General features: G+C 47.2%; 5 protein-coding genes across 5 annotated transcripts in view; 2 read left to right on the top strand and 3 right to left on the bottom strand.

Annotated features, from left to right (window-relative positions):
• The window catches only part of LOC126559037 (carbonic anhydrase-related protein 10), a 34,756-nt gene extending 21,377 nt beyond the window's left edge, over nucleotides 1–13,379 (top strand). The window contains exons 3-8 of the mRNA XM_050215143.1: nucleotides 3,075–3,211; nucleotides 6,129–6,320; nucleotides 10,837–10,999; nucleotides 11,138–11,292; nucleotides 12,885–13,025; nucleotides 13,231–13,379. Of these exons, the coding sequence (XP_050071100.1) occupies nucleotides 3,075–3,211; nucleotides 6,129–6,320; nucleotides 10,837–10,999; nucleotides 11,138–11,292; nucleotides 12,885–13,025; nucleotides 13,231–13,359 (917 nt within the window). The 3' untranslated portion in view covers nucleotides 13,360–13,379. The remainder of the gene's footprint in view (nucleotides 1–3,074; nucleotides 3,212–6,128; nucleotides 6,321–10,836; nucleotides 11,000–11,137; nucleotides 11,293–12,884; nucleotides 13,026–13,230) is intronic.
• LOC126561385 (uncharacterized) overlaps nucleotides 1–20,917 on the bottom strand; it is a 390,544-nt gene that overhangs the window by 144,742 nt on the left and 224,885 nt on the right. The window lies entirely within an intron of this gene.
• LOC126557347 (lysophosphatidylcholine acyltransferase-like) overlaps nucleotides 1–20,917 on the bottom strand; it is a 238,922-nt gene that overhangs the window by 19,532 nt on the left and 198,473 nt on the right. The window lies entirely within an intron of this gene.
• LOC126557212 (cytoplasmic dynein 1 light intermediate chain 2) overlaps nucleotides 1–20,917 on the bottom strand; it is a 367,651-nt gene that overhangs the window by 177,193 nt on the left and 169,541 nt on the right. The gene's annotated exons all lie outside the window — the stretch shown is intronic.
• Nucleotides 1–20,917, top strand: part of LOC126562509 (uncharacterized) — a 301,387-nt gene that overhangs the window by 240,392 nt on the left and 40,078 nt on the right. The window lies entirely within an intron of this gene.

Raw genomic sequence — 20,917 nt, 5'->3', positions numbered from 1 at the left:
GCCACCAGGTGTGTGTGTGTGTGTGTGTACAAGTGTTACCCTCGTACTGATTTGACTACACATGTTTGTTTTCACTTAGCATAAGTTGTTGTTCTGCTTTGAGCACTTGCCTGGAGGATGGAGGCTCTTTGAGGTTCTTACTACAAGTACAAGTGAAACAAACGATAGCCCACCGAATGTAGCGATCGTTCGAGATAATTGTGGCAAAGGAGTGGCTTTTTTAACGCACTAATTCATCTAAGTCGTTAACTTAAACTAAGCTAAATTTGCATGCTGACTTAAGAAAGTAAATATCAAAAAAGTTTATCCCTTTTTTAAGGCACAATAATCAATTACGTACTAAACTGAAGACAATAAAGCACCAGGCGCAATGGACAATCCATTAACTTATTAAAATAACATTCTACAGCAATTTGCTGCAACAATGGAGCCAGCTGATGATGAGGAAATGTGACCACATCCCACATAACGAAATACCACTGGTGTGGTGAGAAATGCTTTCTCACGCTTCCGTTTTGCAATCGATTCCGTTTTAATCCCCTAAGAAACACATCCAGCATTAAGAAGCTGTGATGGAAACGATGATGAAAAGAATTAATTAGCGCACAAAGGTGCTCTTGTGCGTTCATGTGAGCCAGTAACTATGTGCTCGCTTCAGATGTCGAATAAATCTTTCACTAAGGTTCATGTGAGCCGGCTTTGTTACGATGGAACGAGAATGAGAAGCAAAAACGGTAAGCTGCATACATCACATCCGCCAAACCATTTCCCGACAGACAGCGGATAGAAAATGCAAAATGTTCCTCCACCGAAACAACCTCCCCCCCCCCTCCCCCACCCCACATTCCCCAGAGCCGAATAGGAAGGAGCGTAAGAATCACGCATATCTCAGCCGAATATCGCTCGCAGAAACAATGCTCTTGCTTCGTGGTTTTCCACTCGCTCATCACTCCTTCCCCCCACTCTTCTCCGCCCATCTGGTGCTTACTACTGGTTGCTGGATTCGTAATTGAATGAATCCTTAAAAATAGGCAGCGAAGTTCCTGGGAGGCCCAACATCGACAGGAATATAATTCGCCCCTCTAGGCTTCTGGGCAACTTCCCGAAAACGACGCCAAGCGCCAGACGAACAAGCGAAATTGATAAATTTCCATTTTGTTCCGACCACCTACCCCCCGCCCAAAACCACCTATCCTCTCCATTCCGCAATGCAATAGAAGCTTCGTGTTTTCATTTTCAAAAAAAAAGAAGGGGTTTTCACCTTTTTGTACGCTTGCCCCTCCGACGCGTCCATGTCCGTTACGAGCGGTAAGCAATAATTGCCTTCGACCGAAGAAAGCATAGCGATGAAGCTGGGGTTCAGGCGGACAATCTTGGTGAGCCGAATGTTTGCAAACATTCCCGGACGGAATTCTTGCCCGTGGCTTTCTATTTTACAACGCACCTGACTTTGGCGCGGATGGTGGCGCAGAAATAATGGAATTCTTGCAACCAGATGACCGTGGTAAGCGTTTCGTTGGTCCGGAAAATGGCAAAATGGAGACAATTTTCGAGCGAGCCCTGCCCTTTAAAAGGACGTCAAAAGCGTTTTTGCTGCTTGCGCAGAAATCCTGCAATTAATTTTACGTTTGATGCTGCGCGCGGGATGAGCTTTTAGGATCATTATTTGCTGAATGATTGTTGGGAAATACACGCCAAACGCTAAATGCTTTAGCGTTTACCGCCAAACAGCAAGAATTGGAAGCCAAAACTCGGGAACGCCCGACGATGTTATGCCTTATGCGGGGAAGACACCAACGCCAAGACGCTACCTAGGTAGCGATGGAGTTCAATTCCTTTCTACTATGAGTCCTACCACCGGAGCACCGGAGCAGCGAGCGTTGCACAACACGCGGTACACGCCCGCACAGTAAAGGAATTTAATTTGGTATTCGAAAACTTTGGCATTATTCTTCGATTCGCGCCAGGCTTCTTCACTAGTCGAGGTTCACAAAAGAGATAAAGATAGCGAGTGCGAGAGAGAGCGGCATGGGGGGGTTGTTGTTGTGTGTTGTGTAATTTTGTTTTTTTTTTTTTTGGCCGCTGCTTCTCGGAGCATCTTGAATTGGTTTGGTCCCAGGAGCCCACTCCATACACCTTACTTACTTGCCGGTGTTGCACTTTATTTACCGTATCCGGTAAAGTTGAAGTTAAAGTTCGTGAATAACTCTGTGCTAAGGATTCTTCGGCAACGTTTCTGTGGGCGAGAGCCCATTAGGTTAAAGAAGGGAATTGGATTTGTTTGCGAATCGATTGACGTGCACACAGAAGGAGAAAGAGGAGAGAGAGAGAGCGCAAACAAGACAGCTGAAGTTTCCACCAGACCACACAGGTTGAGAGGTGATGATCTTGTTAAATGTTTATCGATTGGAATGGAAGGTTTAAGCGATTTGAGGCGAGCGAAAAGGTGCATTTCCGCTTAGCAAACGTTTCCTTTTGGGGGATGGAAAAGATCGGGAAGTTGTATGTATGGGTGAGAGGAAAAGTTAGTCACGGAGCCAGCCTTCAAACAAAATCTTCTCTCGATCCCAAATCGAGTAAAGCGAGGCATTACGGCGTTCGAGTTTGTGTCCTCAAACTTTCGTCAAGCTTTTGCTTTCGTTAAATCGCGAAAGCACCAGCTGTCAAAGTGACAAACAAAAACAATTTAATGATAGTTACAGCAGCACTACCAAACATGAATGACGAAAGGAGGGAAGAAACGTCAATTTTATGGGAGAGGAGTCCGAGAAAAATGACAGCGCACAGGATACGAGGACATTGACATCTTGTATCCGTTGAGGAAATGACGTGTAGCTAGTGGGATATTGTCAAAAGTCGATGTAAATAACATCGATTTTAAGAACTCTGCGAATCCTTTGAGGTCCGGTAGATCCAAACGATATCCAAACAATCAAGAAACGAGATGTAATGTACTAAAGCTAGATGGACACTAGCGACGAACCCATCCTTCCATTTCTTCCTCATCCAGTTGTTTATCTAACCGTTTTTTTTATTTTTCATTATTCTTCTCCCTACTTCTTTTCCATCCACAGGGCCCGCCTTCTGGGGACTAATCAACCCACAGTGGAACATGTGCAACAAGGGGCGCCGCCAGTCACCGATTAATGTGGAACCGGAGAAGCTACTATTTGATCCTTACCTTCGATCACTACACATCGACAAGCACAAGGTAAGTGGTACCGAAACGATGCTCGATTCAATGGCGAAATTTGTAAAGCGTAAAAGCAAGTCCCCCTCTTCTCGAACCCACCTGTTGGGCAGGAGGAAAATCAGAGAGAGAGGAGGCCGTGGGAACACACTGACTCCCCTCCAGCGAGAAATCTCAACACCCTAACCTGTGGGGTAAGAAAGAATGACGATGCAGCAACGCCGAGGGTGTGACTACGCACAAAAAGGTGCTAGGCCTTGGCTGTGACTTCGTCATTGAGTAATGGATATCCCTTCTTGCCGCTGCGTTTACCATCCTTGCAGATGGCAAGCTACACTTACAGAGCACGATGATACCTGTACAAAATCCCTTTTCTATCGTTTGTTCGCCACTGGTGGCGTTTGTGGTTAAAGGGCTTACAAGCAAGAGATAGCGCACCGGTGCGCGGCTCATTGACGAACTTTCCCACGGCGAAGAAGAGAAAAAAAAGGAACACAACCGAAGGCTTACCACAGATGCTGGGCTATTCTGGGTAGGGTTGGGTAGGTGAGATTTACAGCTGCCCTCCCCCCCCCCCCCCCCGGCCCCTCCCTCGGGGACCAGCTGTCTCTTATCATAGTACGTTTGCCAGTACGGCAGCAGCAAACCCAGCATGCTTGCCAGTTACCTCGTTGATTGCTTTAGTCCCACATCCGATGCTTCAATTTTTTCACACAAGCTCACAAAAAAATCGATTGAGAATATTGAATCCCAAGCGCGTAGATCCTCATCCGGTAAAGTTTTTTTTTTCTCCTTGTCTCATCGGGCTCCGGACACCTTCAAAATTTTCTGTCGTTAAGGTTCTCCCACTCGCCGTCTAGTAATACACACACACACGCACGCAACATATTCTTCTTAGAGTTGGGGAGACGCGTTGGAGTAGACAGAGGCAAGGCAGGTGTGTATTACTTTACCTCAATTTCCAACCCCAGATTGGGAGCCAGATTGGAACGCATTTCGCATCCGTTTGCGTACCTTCGGTAGTTGCCACATTTTGGAAGTTTTTGCCACTCCTGGTTGAATTTCTTGAGACAGGAAATTCAACAAAATAAAATAACAAACTAACAAAGCAAGCAGCAAGTTTAAAATTTGCAAGAAAATTTCAAGTAAGAAAATAGAATTTCCATAAGGAAAAACCCCTTTCTAGTGGCCTTCAACTTCAGCTCTAGCTCTATAGAAATTAGAAGACGTGTAAGAGTGTAAGGTTGAATTTGGAAATGCTTTTCCTTGTTCTCAAAGGAAATGGATTTGAAAAATGGTAGACTGGAGGGAAAAAAACTCTCCAAAACAAACCTCCCACACGAAAATGAATCCACCCAATGTCTCCCCTTAGGGTTACGATGCGACAAGATTGACTAGCTCCTAGCCCAAATCCTGTCAAGGGCACGGTACACCGAAGCAAAAAAGGCTGTTTCCTGCTAGCACCGTATTCGAGCAGCGGAAGACGTACGTTTCTACAGCTCATTTCGTGTCCTCTTCCCACTCCGATGCGTGACGCGACGACAACAATTCGCCAGCTGAGTGGAAAATGGGGACCACAAAAAAAAATGGCATCCTTGTACCAACTGCACAAAAACTACAGCAAAATACACGCCTGTCAATACAGTACCAGAACGAATATATCATATAGGTGTTTGTGTGTCTGTACAGTACAGCAAATACACACCAACCCCTGTGCGAAGGAACGAAATTGGCACGAAATCTCTGCACGCCGGAGCATCCACCCCGGCCCAGTTGTGTGTATGTCTGGGACTACTTTTACAATAAACAGCGTGAGCCGTGTAACGGGGGTTTTTCTCCAGTTCGCTTGTGTATAAAAGTCGTCATCATCGTCAAGCGAAGCGCTCGTCCTTGCCATGTTTAGAGGATGGAAAGATGAACAAGGTAAACAGCAAAGAAAGAAGGTGTTTAAATCGACGACGTTGACAAAAGTAAGAGAGGGGAACGCAACAAAAGAACACACAGCTCAGGGGGAAGGTGTGGAGGAGGGTGTCGTAAAAAAAAGGGGGAGGAAAGCCGCGGGAGGTGTAAATGCCGGGTGAATGAAAACAGCATTCAATGATAATAAAATTTCAGCAATGAAATGAAATTCATAACAACCTGAAAATGAGCACTCATTCGGATAAAAGCAACCGCCATAAAAAGGGTCTCTTCTTCTTCTGCCTGCGTCTCCACTTTACTTCTCATTTTCCTTTCCCTCCCCCCCCCACTCTCCCCCTACTTCCCTCCCATCGCCACCCACCCAATGTCGTCCCATTTTTGCATGCATTTTTGTCCTTTTGCCACTGCTTCCGGTTACACGGGTGCACGTTTGCCGTTGTCTGAGGCTGTACACGTCATCAGATTGAGAGAGAGGGGATTGAAAACTTTTAGCTGGATGAAACCATCTGGCAACGATCCTCGCGTGCTCTCCTCCATGCTAAGGGAGGGGTAGATTTTACAATCCTTCACACCTTCACAATCACAAGACACCGCGCGCAAAGAAACACATCGCAGTCGGGGGCCAGTGTTGTTTGTGGCGCATAAAATAATAAAGCGATACACACAACTTGGATTGGAGGCTTCTTTTTTGGAACACGTAGTTGGATAGTGAAGTCCTAACCGCGAAGGAACGGTCTGGATGGGATTTGAACCTCGGTCCTGTCGTTTAAAAGAATGATGATACAGGGAGGAGAAGGGTCTTCTCTTTGCTTATTTTATATATTTTTTAATTTCCTGAAGGACGGCCAAGCTGTATTACTGGCACATTTCCTTATGGCGATAAAAAGCGATTATGGTTTAAGATGTTTTTCCTCCTCCTTTATATTGCCCCTTAGATTCTTTATCATCCTTTTAATCACAGCAAATTTAATCACAACCGTGTTTTGGGTTTGATTTTCCTTCCACTCTTTTGCTTTAGATATCGGGCACGCTGCACAATACCGGCCAATCGTTGGTCTTCCGGGTGGAGAAGGACACCAAACAGCATGTAAATATTTCCAGCGGCCCACTCGCCTACCGGTACCAGTTCGAGGAAATCTACTTCCACTACGGTACGGACAACAATCAGGGTTCGGAGCATCACATCCACGGGTACAGCTTCCCCGGCGAGGTAAGGTGTTGGAAATGTCGCAGAAATTTATCTTTAGAAAAGAAAAAAAATCCACAAATACCATTTAATGCCAACAAAACCACCAACAGCCGAAAACATGAAGTATGGTACTTGGCTTCTGTTTACAGCAGGTCATTCTTTGACAGGTGTTTTGAGTGTGAGCGGGTTGGCGCGAGCACTGCAACTCGTCGTGTCTCCTCGGTCCTTAAACCGGATTCGTGTACTAACGTTTTACCTTCCAACCCACGTTTGCAGGCGAGGGTTGCAAGCGTTAGCGCTAACAGAACCCTTTGCATTACCTTGTAAATCTTGTGGCGACGGGGCGTTGAAAACCTTCTAAAGTTTCCAACACCGCTAATTAGTGAAATACGACTGAACAGATGATTTTATGAATTAGTCGTAAGATGCTCCTTACGGTGCTTTACGACGCTTTGAAACGATTCTTACGATTTTTAAAAAATGTTTAAACTATTTCATGCCATGCAAAGTTAGAGTAACACTGATCTGAATTAGTACAGCCATGATAAAGCTTTGATATAACATATTTGAGACATGTTAACATGAATGTTTCTTGGGGAGTGCCCATCATTTGGCCTTTACCGTCTGCTGAGATCCAGAAGACTTCGAGACCGCACGAAATGTGAGATATATCGCACACTGATTCGCCCGGTGATCCTATATGGCACCCCCAGTCTTGGATCATCCGAGCGGAAGATGCAAACGCTCTTGGCGTATTTGGAGTGTGGAGAAGAAGGATGAACCAAGAGTTTGCTGAGCTATACGGAGAACCGGACATCCTGAAAGTGGCGAAGACCGGCAGGATACGATGGCGCGGGCATGCCCCGTCAGCGACCCCCAGATCGGCACGAGGCGTCGGGGAGCACAGCAAGTTCGTTGGCTGGATCAGGTGAAGAGTGACCTGTCGGAGATCGGGAGTCTACATGCATGGTAAGCTGCAGCCAAGGATCGAGTTTCCTGGAGATCTACTGTTGACCGGGCCACGACGATGTGCTCTTTAAAAAGCAGGCCAACATGATGATGATGATAAGGACCATCAAGCGGTCAATACCCAGCATCCAGGATTATTCCGAAATTTAGCTGCAAGAGCGGTTTTTCCTCTGAAGGAACTGATTCGCCGTCGACGGCATGCAAATGAAAGAGCAAGGCGAACTTTCAATCAACGTGCAAGAACAAACAATAACAATAACAGCAACAGCAATAACAGCAGTAACAGCAGTAACCACAGCAGGTTAAGTTCGTAGCTTAAAATTTTTAAGTTACCAAGTACAACTGCAACACGTAGCACAGCAGTAACAATAAGCCTACCCAAGCGTCGAAAGTCTTGAGTTGTGAGCAAAATCAAAGAAACTGATTCGCGAAGGAACCTTCAATCAATGTGGTACGCGAGACCCAATCAGTCAATGTGAACGTCAAAGGAGTGGTGGCCGCGTGTGTACGTCGCCTTTTCGAAGGAGACGATTGAAATGCAGCAGGACTCGACGATGAATCACAAGCCGCAGCAACTCTACTCATTGGGCCTGAGTTTGCAACACAGGGAGGTGACTTAGCAATTGATGAGGAGGCGTTGGCCTCACACAGGCGAATACAGCGCCAAAAGTAAGGAAACACAAAAAGAAATATGAGTGAGTTGGGAAGGTGCCTAAGGCACGATTACGGTAGCTGCAAGACAGCAAACACCCCTGGTCAAAGAACCCTCGCGGGTTGAAAACGATAAATAAAGACCCGCGTGCAAGGCGTACACGCGACTGAATCGCGAAACCAATAGAATTGGATTGAGCATCAATGCGACGAAGACAAAATACCTCCATGCCGGAGGCTCTGACCGTGATAGAGCCCGACTCGGAATCAGAGTATCAGAGTTGACGGCTACGATCACGAGGTGTTAGAGGAGTTTTTACCACCCTGGAGACGATCGTAACTTCGGACAACAACGTAAGCAGCGAAATCCGAGGGCGCATTGTTCAAGGGAATCGTGGCTACTACGGACTCCACAACTCCTGCGATCCAGAAGACTCCAAACAATGCACGATTTACCGCACCTTGATACGTCCAGTAGTCCTCTACGGGTACGAGACTTGGACTACCCGTTAGGTACGAGACTTTTCGGGTACGAGACTAGCATCTAAATCCATGAGGTCTTTCACGTACGTCCTCAGCTACATTATTTGCCTCTACCTATCGAGGCTTTGACCCATGCCCATTAGCTTTATCTGTGGAGTTCATCACGCGTTCGGAGTACAGGCGGGATATATATGCACAGCATATGCTGCAGTTGCAAATAATTCCCGCGTAAAGGTTTTAAAAAATCACTCACACACGATTCCAACACGATACCGCCATAAACAAATAGAATTTAAGCACCAACTTTAAAGCCAGAGATTTCTTGTTCTCTTCGCTATTGCACTCCTGTACGCGAAGCGGTAGAAAGGTTTACCACCTCCCTCTCTCTCTCTCTCTCTCTCTCTCTCTCTCTCTCTCTTCTTCATGCACCGCTCCACCATCCAAGTTCTTCCGCCTTCCCCTGTTGGAAGCACAATCTCACCCAATTTGATCTTGTCTGGGTCGAGGCAGGGTTCCCTCGTAAACTCGTTATGTAAATAAGTTTCACGTTCGCACGTTTCCGGCACCGACTTCCGGTTTGAGCAAAAGAGAATCCTTGCCCAAGGTGTGCAACCAAGGTGTGTGTGTATGTTATGTGAAGTGTGGGGGCGAGAGTGTCGCGTGTTGCATCTAACAACCCTCACACACACGCATACATACACGAACGCGTTACGAACATATCGTGATATTTGTTTTAGCACTTTTTGCTTATGTTTTAAGCTTCATTTTCATCATACACATACACACACACGGAACATCGCCCGCTGCTTATGCCATTTTTAGTGTTGGTGGGGGTACACAGGCACCGCGTGGTTCCATAGAGCTTGTTTCTACTTCCTTAGTGGAACGGCTAAAATTGTTACCCATACCAATTCCGTCTTCCGTCTGCCAACTATTAACTCCCACACCAAATGCCAGGGCCATTACAAGCACAGACCTGTCATCTATGCACAAGCACAAAAGGTCTTCACTTAGGAACAACTACCTGCGACCTGGATTACAAAAAAAAAAAGCTTTCCCGACCAGTAGCAGAAGCTGTTTGATGCCTTCATAAAGCCATTCTTAGCCTTCTTTACGACACTGGCAAGCCTGCCTCCTATGCATCTTGATTAAGGTGAAAAGAAAAAAAAAGAGAACGCTTGTTATAGGGCAATGGCGCCCCACCAAAAAGCCTATCACCGTAATAATTGCCGAGCATTGTAGGCTCACAATCGGTCAATAGACCACGACGGCGACGGCGGATGCTTTAAGGGGCTTTTTTTTTAATGGACAGAAAAGACTGGAGGCCGCAAAAAGAACGACGAGAATCTACAACGAAAGAAAGCGCTAAAGAGAATATTCGGACAAGCCAGAGAGACAAACCTGTCTGAACAAGTTCTAGAGCTTCGGATCAACGATTAAGTCAAATTTTAAGTATAAAGATGCCTTGATCAACCCCTTCGACTCAAAGGTGATCTGCTGTCGAGTCTTTAACGAACGAAGAAATAAAAAATTGAAATAGAAGTCTCGTAATACACTAAGAAGCTACTTCTATTAGCCTTTCTGGAGTGTAGTATGGTGCTGAACCGATGGCGATGGTTAAGGCGTTACACACGAAGAGAAGCGAAACTTACGAAGAGAAAAAGCTAATGGATATCAAAGCAGACGCGGGGTCCAGGATCAGCTTATCAATCAGCAGTTAGCTATTCGAAAGTCGAGAAGAAAAACCGAATAAAAACACACACAAGCGCGCGCCGAATTTTACAAATATTGCTGCAAGAGCGTGTTTTTTTTCTCTATGAAAACAGTCATTTTGCCAGCGAAAATAACAACAAAAAAACGCCACATCAGTAGTTTGGTGGGGGTTGTCCTGCCATTTTCCCGTAACACACTACCGCCATTTTGCCCACTTTTCCGCTTCCGTTTTGGGGGCAAAAACGATACCAACGCAGAGTGGTGGAAGGAAGTAGTAATGGCGGGGTGGAAAAACGAAAACTGTTTTAACGATTATGACTTCCCGCTTATCGGTGGCTTTTTATCGTTTTTGCTAACGTTGATTTCTCCGCTAAACACCTAACCGCTCCTACCAATCCCACACCCATCGTTCCGAACGAGTTTGAAGGGATGAAAATGGAGAAGTAGTGTGTGTGTGTGTGTGTTGCTCTCCCTTTCTTGGTCCTTCATGTTTGCTGGCATCGAGTGTACCACACATAATAGCCATTGCGCGGTATGTGTGTGTGTGTGTCCTTCCGCCAATCTGCCGATGCAGCTGTTTTCATTTTACATTTTTATTATCTTCCTTTTCAACTCGGGTCGGCGCTCGGGAAATCGATCGTTGGACGACGTGTCGGGAATCGGATGCCCTTTTTGTGCTCGTCCCTACTAACGGATGCCGTGTGGCACAACACGCCCATAGATTCAGCTGTACGGTTTCAACAAGGAGCTGTACCACAACATGTCCGAGGCACAGCACAAGGCCCAGGGCATCGTCGGCATTTCGCTAATGCTGCAGATTGGCGATACGCCTAATCCGGAGCTGCGGATAATTACCAGCGCCTTCAATAAAGTCCTGTACAAAGGTAAGCGCGCGCGCGGTCTCAGTGCATTAAGCCACCCTTAGAGCCCAACCAACTACCCCCACTATTTATAATATGGCGTCTTTTGTCTTGGGTCCCCCGGTCTCCCGGTTTTTGCACACCTACCGGCAAACACACAAGGATCTTCCACGCCGATCCGGCACATCTCGTTGCGTTCGCTGCTGCCGAACACGGAACAGTACATGACGTACGAGGGTTCGACCACACATCCCGGCTGCTGGGAAAGCACGGTTTGGATTATCCTCAATAAGCCCATCTACATCACCAAGCAGGAGGTAAGTGACGTCCGTAAAAGGAAGACCGAACAGGTGCTCCGTCATACCAGACAGTGAGTGAAATTGTTATAGGCGCGCATGCATTGTTTTCCAACATTTTCGCTTCCTTAGTGGCATCAGAGGGTCGTTGTTTCGACGAACAATCCTTAAACCGGTTGCGTGTTCCGACGTTTTGCCTTCTAACCCATGTTTACCGGCGAGGGTTGCAAGCGTTAGCGCTAACATAACCCTTTGCATTACCTTATAAATCTTGTGGCGACAGGGCGTTGAGAACCTTCTAAAGTTTCCAACACCGCTAATTAGTGAAATACGACTGAACAGATGACTTTATGAATTAGTCGTAAGATGCTCTTTACGGTGCTTTACGACGCTTTGAAACGATTCTTACGATTTTTAAAAAATGTTTAAACTATTTCATGCCATGCAAAGTTAGAGTAACACTGATCTGAATTAGTACAGCCATGATAAAGCTTTGATATAACATATTTGAGACATGTTAACATGAATGTTTCTTGGGGAGTGCCCATCATTTGGCCTTTACCGTCTGCTGAGATCCAGAAGACTTCGAGACCGCACGAAATGTGAGATATATCGCACACTGATTCGCCCGGTGATCCCGGCACGCTCTTGGCGTATTTGGAGTGTGGAGAAGAAGGAAGAACCAAGAGCTTGCTGAGCTATACGGAGAACCGGACATCCTGAAAGTGGCGAAGACCGGCAGGATACGATGGCGCGGGCATGCCCCGCCAAGAAGGTATTCGTCAGCGACCCCCAGATCGGCACGAGGCGTCGGGGAGCACAGCGAGTTCGTTGGCTTGTTCAGGTGAAGAGTGACCTGTCGGAGATCGGGAGTCTACATGCATGGTAAGCTGCAGCCAAGGATAGAGTTTCCTGCAGATCTATTGTTGACCGGGCCACGACGATGTGCTCTTTAAAAAGCAGGCCAACATGATGATGATGATAAGGACCATCAAGCGATCAATGCCCAGCTTCCAGGATTATTCCGAAATTTAGCTGCAAGAGCGGTTTTTCCTCTGAAGGAACTGATTCGCCGTCGACGGCATGCAAATGAAAGAGCAAGGCGAACTTTCAATCAACGTGCAAGAGCAAACAATAACAATAACAGCAACAGCAATAACAGCAGTAACAGCAGTAACCACAGCAGGTTCGTAGCTTAAAATTTTTTAAGTTACCAAGTACAACTGCAACACGAAGCACAGCAGCAGCAATAAGCCTATCCAAGCGTAGGCTTTACTTTAGGGATGACTACTTTGGAACTCAGAAAATCTGACACCGAACACCTTGAACCTAGTAGTCAATATTCTTCATTCGATTGTTTTCCCCATGTAAAGCACCATCTGCTTATACGGAGTATGTACGCACCAGTACAATAATCAAGATGACCTACGTCATCAGCATCAGAGAGAGGTGGTTATTATTCTGCAAATAAAATTAAACGCCACGGAGGTCCCTCATTCAAGTTTAGCTGTGGGGCATGAAAAGTCAAAATGCATCACACGCTTATAATCATTTCACCCAACTGTTGCCACCAACCAGATGAGAACGCTCCCTCCTCCCTTTCTCTTACACAGCTGTACGCGCTGCGAAAGCTGATGCAGGGCTCGGAGCAAACGCCCAAAGCACCGCTGGGCAACAATGCACGGCCGCTTCAAGCATTGCATCACCGTACCGTGCGGACCAACATCGACTTTGCCAACACGGGCGTAAGCAAGGTGAGGGACTAAACACATTTTTTTCCCGCTTACCCCATCACTCTCGCTTTCCTCGTCATGCCTCTTTTAATCAGTTTTCTGATATCAAGAACCAAAACAAAACAAAAAAAAAAGGAGAAATTAATCTTCACCTTCCTCTCTCGCTTTTTTTCCCCTTGTTTGTTGTTCCCCCTTTATCCGTGGCTTTTCTTTTTAATGATCGTAGACGCAAAGCTGCCCAACGATGTACAAAGATATGTACTACAAGGCGAACCGATGGACGTCCGAGATATCGGCCCGTGGCCGCGAACGAGGGCTTCCCGACATAGAGAGTGTGTTTCATTCGCTTCCATAGTGGCACCAGAGTTCGTCGTTTCGTGCTGGTGCATCCGTAGTAGCGGCAACAGCATCATCTCGACCACATCAGCACCAACAGTCCGCCGTTACGGTAGGACCCGGCCTCGTCGGGATGATAGTCGCAGTAGACTAAACGTGCAGATGTGGGGTGGTGGGTTAGGATTTTCTTCCGTTCCACACACACACACCACACACTCACACACACACACACGTACGTATAAATAATCCCCCGAGCTCCCCTCTCCTCAATCTTTCCCTTCCACGCTCGTTTGTACTGCTAACACCCGCCCATCCTTTACGTTTCGGGGACAGGACGGCGGACAAAACAAGCATTAAAGGACTTATTAAACCAAAACAAAAGATTGCAAAAAGACAAGATTTGACAACCATTGCCTATATACAACAAACAAACAAACAAAAGCATATATACTTATAAATATATACATACAAGCATATGAGAATAGCAATGCCTAATTCAATAGCGCAGCAAACATAGAATTAAACTAAATCGTCTCCACCCATCGCAGTCTTCAACGACAGCAGCAGTAGCTGTCACCTTCCGGTAGAGAGGATAACAAAAATGGCGTAACATGGCCGCCATTATGGCGTGCGAAGACGAAGCTAGTTTTGGTGGGAGATTTTTTTTCTTGGGTGCTGGGTGTGTTTGTGGTTGTTATATACTTGGTAAACGCTCATGGAACGGCGCAGCATCGAACATGCAGCCGTAATTGTAAACTAATAAATTAATTCTTATGATGTGTCTACACGGATTGTATGCCAAACCAGGACCCATAGCAACCATGGCGATTTGGGAGGGTTATGAGATAGTAACAAACAAACAGAAAAAAACCACCCGCAAACACACACACACACACACACACACACACACACATAAGCACGCAATGGATACACCAGTTATATATAAAAATATAAACAAATCTCATAGGAACTCAATCATTACTGAAACAGATCTAGCAAAATAGCGCATAAATGTCGATTAGAAAGCGAAAGATATGGGCGATACTAAACTATTCTGGAGAAATATGAGTCCGTTTCTCTTCTCTTGCTTTCCCGCCACCCGAATGAAGAGCGGCAAAGAGTAAGCGGCAGTAAGGGTGATGGAAAAATATTTTCTCGTCCATTTTTTTTTCTAGTTTTTTTTTCTTTTTTAAGAAATCCTTGGTGACTACAGAGAAGAAAAATAATTCTAACAAAAAACAAAAAACGGTAGCGCAGGACAACAGCCTCTTTGCAGTGGACAATAATTATGAAGCAAAAAAAAAGCAGAAAAAAGAGGAGAATATGGAAAATCTTGAGGCAAGAAAACCCAACAGGCGAAAGGGAACCTTTCCTACCAGGGCGGTGTCACCGTTAGAAGAAAATGGTGGTGGGGTTTGTTGTTTTATTTTATTAGGAGCGCTCGTTACAACGGCCACACGATAGCGCTGAATGTCTCCTTGGACGAATCGGACAGCATTGTAAAAGAAACATTTGACACGAATGGGCACTCAGAGAGTGTAAATGGAGTGCATGAGAGCCTTGGTACTCGCGGTAAGGTAACAAAAACTACAACGCTTAAACGAGACCTATATATACTTATTGCAATCAGTATTTTCCTATTTCTACTAACACACAAACACACTCCATTCGGATAATGGGTGCGATGCTATACTATCACACATGCTGGTGCAATCAAGCCTGCTGTCAACTATATCCTCCTCTTGCCCCTCTTGCCCCTCTTTCCCTTTCCCTCTCCGCGTACTGTCGATTGACGGTACGGTGTTAAACTGTCAATTTACGGATGCGCGCACTCAGTAGTAGTCGCAGACCAGCGAACCGGCACTAGTGGCTTCAATGCAAACGCTCACAAAAGTACGTTTGTTTGTGTATGTGTGTATGTGTATATATAGAAAGCGAGCAACAATGTGCGATAGTGGAGAATGCATCGCACAATAGTAGCAAACTATAATCCAAAACGCCATGCGCACCACCATACGAAATGGAGGAGTAGGGTGTGAATGCAAGCAGCACCTGACAGTAGACGGCAAAAGCATTGGTACAATAACAAGCATTATGCCTATATATATACCAGAGGCCAATCTTATAGATATCACCCGTCAATTCTGTATGTACATATGACAAAAACAAAACTTGTTCCCTGGTTACTATTATATATTTCACTGGTTTCTTCGCCTGTGTATCCTGGGCTCTTCCCTGTAAAAGCGCCCTCTACCAGTATTAACCCCTTCTAAAGGCGACAGAGAAACGCGGAGACTCTTGGCTGGGTGTGCAAGCGCTAAAGAAGCGATCAATATTAATACCATGAAGGCAGTATTTACTCTAAAAGCAATTATAAAGCGGACGGAGCGGAGCTCCGAAAACGGAAAGGATTTCTTTTCTATTACATTGGCTTAACGTTCTTTATTTTTTGTTTTTTTTTTTTGCTCCCCGCGCCATGCTTTTTGTGTATAAAGTAGGAGGGGTTGCTTTCTGTATAGCTGTGAGTTTTAGAACATCAGAAAAACCGGCAGAAAAGCAGCCGAAAATGTCATGTGATGTATTCTTATTTTATTTTCGGAACTTGCCATACTTTAAAACGGCCTATTGCCTAAGACAGCTGCAAGACTTAGCAGGGCTTTATGCATAATTGTTACTTGTAATAACCGGAAATTGTTACGCCGTGGAATTAAAACAGAATTGGCAAACAGGATCGATTTCAATGTACACTTCAGTTGCTCGACTCATTCGTACACGGTTGCTGTTGGCTTTAGTTCGGCTCTACATACTAAAGTATCGTACTAGTGCTTCCAGTGGCGACAAAATGAAAAGCTTTTTTTCCGATACCGAAAAGAACATCGGTTTGTGAACCTTTCTTCCAACCCAAAAGCACTCAAAACCACACGAAAAATGATGCTCCGTTAACAATTGAGCGTAGAGCGCGCAAAAGATGTAGCTCAGTGTAAGGGGGAGGACTGCAGATGCTGCAAATGCAAAATACAGCTTTATATATGGGGCTCGGTATAAAGCGACTTACACCCAGTTACACAAGTGGGCGAGAATCACACACATCACACAATTAAAAAAAACCCCTCTTAGTACCCCGTAACCGAATGGTAACAACAATTACTAAAACACACACACATAATATTGGTATTAACAGCCTTCCTCCCCCTTCTCCTTCTTTCCATATCCCCCCCCCCTTCCCCCGAAAAGAAGCAAATGTACTAAGCAAAAACTCAGCTAAAACGAAAATAGTACGCCAGGCGTAACGCAACTGCATTCCTACTCACCAAGACAGCATTCAGGTCTATTAAATAGGAAGAGAATACAAAACGAGGCCTGACACAAGAAAAGCGAAGCACAGGAAATGAAGAGCAGTATGAAGGCTAAATGGATTGTAGCAAAAGGGAAACTGTCACCGAGAAAAGCAAAAATAATTTAAAAAAAAAAACCCCCAGGGGCGGTTGCGAAAGGAAGAAAAGGAAAAGAACATGATACAAAATACAGGCAAAAACCCCGTACGGTCTGATGTACACCGGTGGGAATACTCCAAAAGGTGTCTTTTTTTTTCTTCTTCGTGATTTAGTGTCATCAAGTTAAACGTGCAAAGAAAGGTAAGAAAAGTTAACCGAAAAAAAACCAGCTTCATCAAGGTGTAAACCGTTCCTTGGTAGAGGACTTTCTCGGAACGTTCGTTTTAAAAGACCTCGATGCTGCCGTAAGGGACGAACGTACCCCCAATTGTGATAATATATTTTATTGCGATGGTGGTGTAGGGAGGGGGTGGGGGGTTTGAGGCGAAGGGGGGATGAGAATTCCTTTAACACCAATCATCCAGGGGGGGGGGGGGGTGGAGTTATCATCCGAAAACTCCAATTATAGTTCTTTTTATGCATGTAAGAATTTAAAAAAAAAAAGGGAACATTTGGCAGCACTGCCACAGTGTCACCTGGGAGAGAGAATCGCGGAGAAGGTTGGCCCGTCGTAAGCCAAGCGTTAGCGTTAGCGTTATGTGTGTATACTACCGGAACATCATCAAATCATTTCGATGAAAATTATACCAAATAAATCATTCCACCAATCAACCACGATGTTATCTTTAGAGTGAGCGTGTGTGTGAAACAGTCTCTCACACACATCTTAGTGTCTTCTCTATACTACAGAAGAAGCGCAAAAAAAACCATACAGAAACAACTGCAAACCAAAAGCAGACGCTTAAGTTAATCATGAACTTTAATACCGGCTTGCAAAGTTTTGCCACTTCCTCGTAAGCTGCTAGCCGTAGCGTATACACCGCCGGCAGTGGTAAAGTTTCACCATCTCATCACTTTAACCCCGCGCGCACGGTGGTTGCACCCGCCCGCCCTGAGGAGAGGTAGAGAAAGAGCGGAGCGAAAGTCAAAGCCACAGTGCAGTGCCGTCCAGTGCACATTGTGCTGGTAGGTGGCAGCATTAAGCGGCAAACCGGTAGGTTCATTACAAAAAAGCAATTGAAATTGACGGTAAATAAGACAACTTCCTAACAAACTGCTATTGCGCAGCAACCCCGGAAGCTGAAGGGAGTTGAGTTGAGGCAAAAATGGGAAACTTTTTTCAGGTGCAACCAGTGCAATCTAAGGTAAGCGCATGGTGCACTTAATGCACCGGACATTCTGCGTCCTTGCGAAGGGGGGAAGGGATTTATCCAACAGCTGGTGGTAAAAGAGGCCAAGCTAAAACACACACACACAGCAAGGCAGGTACGTTCTCATTTGGTCGGACTACTACTCTTGGCACACACACACACGTGAGAACTCATAAAGTCACCTCATACCAGCAGAACCAGACAGCAGCAGGCAGCACGAGACCAAAATTTCATACACCAAAGTCTCGGCAAAGCATACAATGCGAATCAAATTTGTTGACTTCTTGCCGGCAAAAACACAAGTGAAACATGTGTGAGCGAGACTGTGAAACGAAACAAAAGCGAAGACAGCACAACACAAAAGGGAACTAAGGGCAGCACACCGTTGCGCTTATTCTCGTCCATTTTGTATGTGTGTATGCGTGTGCGTGTGTAGTTGAAGTTGGGTTGCGGTAAACGGTACGAAAAAGCATTCAAAGAGCACTCTTTCGGAGGGTCGCTTTCCTTCTTAGTGAACTATAACAAAGCAGGACAGACGTACACACTCAAACACACACACACATACATAAAAAAGGGAAGCTTTAGCAGCTTAAATTATGAGGTGTTTTCCCCCAGGTGGCCAGTAAAGGGGACTGTTTTAGGAAGTGAATAACAAGCTGCAACAAATCAACTGTTGTTGACCTTCAGAAGGACGGCACGGGGGAGGATGGTTTGGGATGGATGGCTTTGTGAAAAAAACTGACGTTAATTGAGAGGATAAATGGCGCCCTAATAGTTATAAAAATTTCAACAATACGAGATTTCAAACGAACGTAAAGTACCGGGCGCCTCCATGACTTTTTTTTTGTGAACGGAACGGAACCGCCACGACGGTGGCACGGGGGACAAACGAAAAGACCTATATGATGTCCACGAGTCGAACCCTGCGCCTCAGGACAGGGTCCACGGAGGAAAAGGCGGGGCGGTCCCTTCCGGGACCCTCGGCGACGGCAACGAAACAGGCAAGCACAGACATGGCGGAGCTGCGACAGCTCCTGAGCGAGGCGTCGCTGTCCAATGAGCAACTGAGAGCGACGATCGCCGGCCTGCAGCAGGAAATAACAATGCTCCGGCAGCAGACGGAGGCAACGGCGTAGCAGGCCGGGCAGGAGATGAAGCTGGTCGTTGGATGCGGTCCCACCACTCCGCACTCTCCAGCAGCTTCTCGACGATGTTGTCCAGCCGGACTGCCTCGGGTGTCCCCCAGCCCAGCAGCTCGCGTCGCGTGTCGTCGAACACTGGGCACTCGAACATGACGTGGGCCACAGACTCGACCGACCCTGCGCACCGTGGACACTCCGGGGACGAAGCAAACCCGCAGACGCTCAGGTATTCGCGAAAAAAACCCATGTCCGCTAAGCACCTGCGAAAGATGGAAATCCACCTTGCCGTGCTTCCGTCCCATCCACCGATGCACGTCGGGAATCATCTCGTGCGCCCACGTCAAGTAGCGGCTGGCCGATGGTGCTGCCGCCGCCCGGTCCCACGCTTCCTGCCACTCGATCATCGTGGCCGCTCGCTCCATCGCTCGTACCTCCTTCCTGCTGGTGCCAGGTTCGGCCAACAGCCTACTATGGCACCTTGCGTCCTCTTGGATGATTAGACGGTAGGGTACAAGACCGGCCATCACCACTGCCACCTCGTAGGACACGGAGCGAAACGAACTCGACACTCCACGTGCCAACGGTCTCTGGACTTGGGCGAGTTTTCTCCGACACCACTGTAGGTCCGTTGCCTTGGCCCAGATGGGCGAGGCGTAGCGGATGACGGACTCAGCCACTCCAGCCAGCAATCGCCGCTTGGCCACCTGGGGGCCGCTGTGGTTCCTCATCACCGAGGTGACAGCCACCACCGCACGGAGGGCCTTGTCCGCGGCCGCTTCCACGTGCGGTCTCCACGATAGCTTCTCATGAAGCTGGACCCCCAGATAGCGAATCGATCTCTTGGTGGTGCAGGTCACCTCGCCGACGCGTATCGGAACCTCCAGTCGTCCTCGTCGCAGACTGGAGATCAAGACCGCCTCGGTCTTGTGGGGGGCGAGACTGAGATGACGTGCCTCAAGCCACCCCATCACCGTCTCAATCGCTGCCTCCGCAACCGTCGCCGACTCCTCCGGTGTGCGGCCCTCGGCCAGCACTGCGATGTCATCTGCGAAGCCGACTACGCTGGCCCCTTCAGGGAGCTGGACACGCAGCACGCCGTCGTACATGACGTTCCACAGAGTCGGGCCAAGGATTGACCCCTGTGGAACGCCTGCCGTTACCCGACGTGACACCGGGCCGTCATGGGTGTCGTACACCAGCTCCCTGTCGGTGAAGTAGTTGCGCAGAAGGAGTTGCAGCTGCGCTGGAACCCCCTTCTCGCGCAGGGCCACCGCTATCGCCTGCCAGCTGGCAGTGTTAAAGGCGTTCTTGACGTCCAGCGCCACAACCAGCAGACAGCGCTTGTCCCGCTGATTCGTCCTGCCGAAGGACATCGCGCGTTCACCCGCTTCCACCACCAGCTGGATCGCCTGCAAGGTGCTTCGCTGTCTCCGGAAGCCGAACTGGTTCTCCGCCAGCTGAGGCAACTCCGGATCCTCGAGATGCTCGTTCAGCCTATCGAGTGCCGTCCGCTCGAACACCTTCGCTGGATTGCTAATCAGGCAGATCGGGCGACAGGACGACGCGTCACCCGGTGGCTTACCTGGCTTAGGCAGCAGCACCAGCTTTTGCCTCTTCCACTCGCGTGGAATAACGCCCGTGTCCAGGCAGCTCTGGAAGACCCCGACGAAGGACTCTGGATACTTGCGGATGGCAGCCGTCACGGCAGCATTTGGCACTCCATCCAGGCCAGGCGCTTTCCGCGGGTGCAGCTGGCTCGCTATCGCCTGGAGCTCCGTGCAGCTGATCGG

Source organism: Anopheles maculipalpis, chromosome X (genome assembly GCF_943734695.1).
Source record: "Anopheles maculipalpis chromosome X, idAnoMacuDA_375_x, whole genome shotgun sequence".
Taxonomy (NCBI): Eukaryota; Metazoa; Arthropoda; class Insecta; order Diptera; family Culicidae; genus Anopheles; species Anopheles maculipalpis.
The sequence above is the reverse complement of the archived record's forward strand: the minus strand, read 5'-3'. Positions and strand labels throughout refer to the sequence as shown.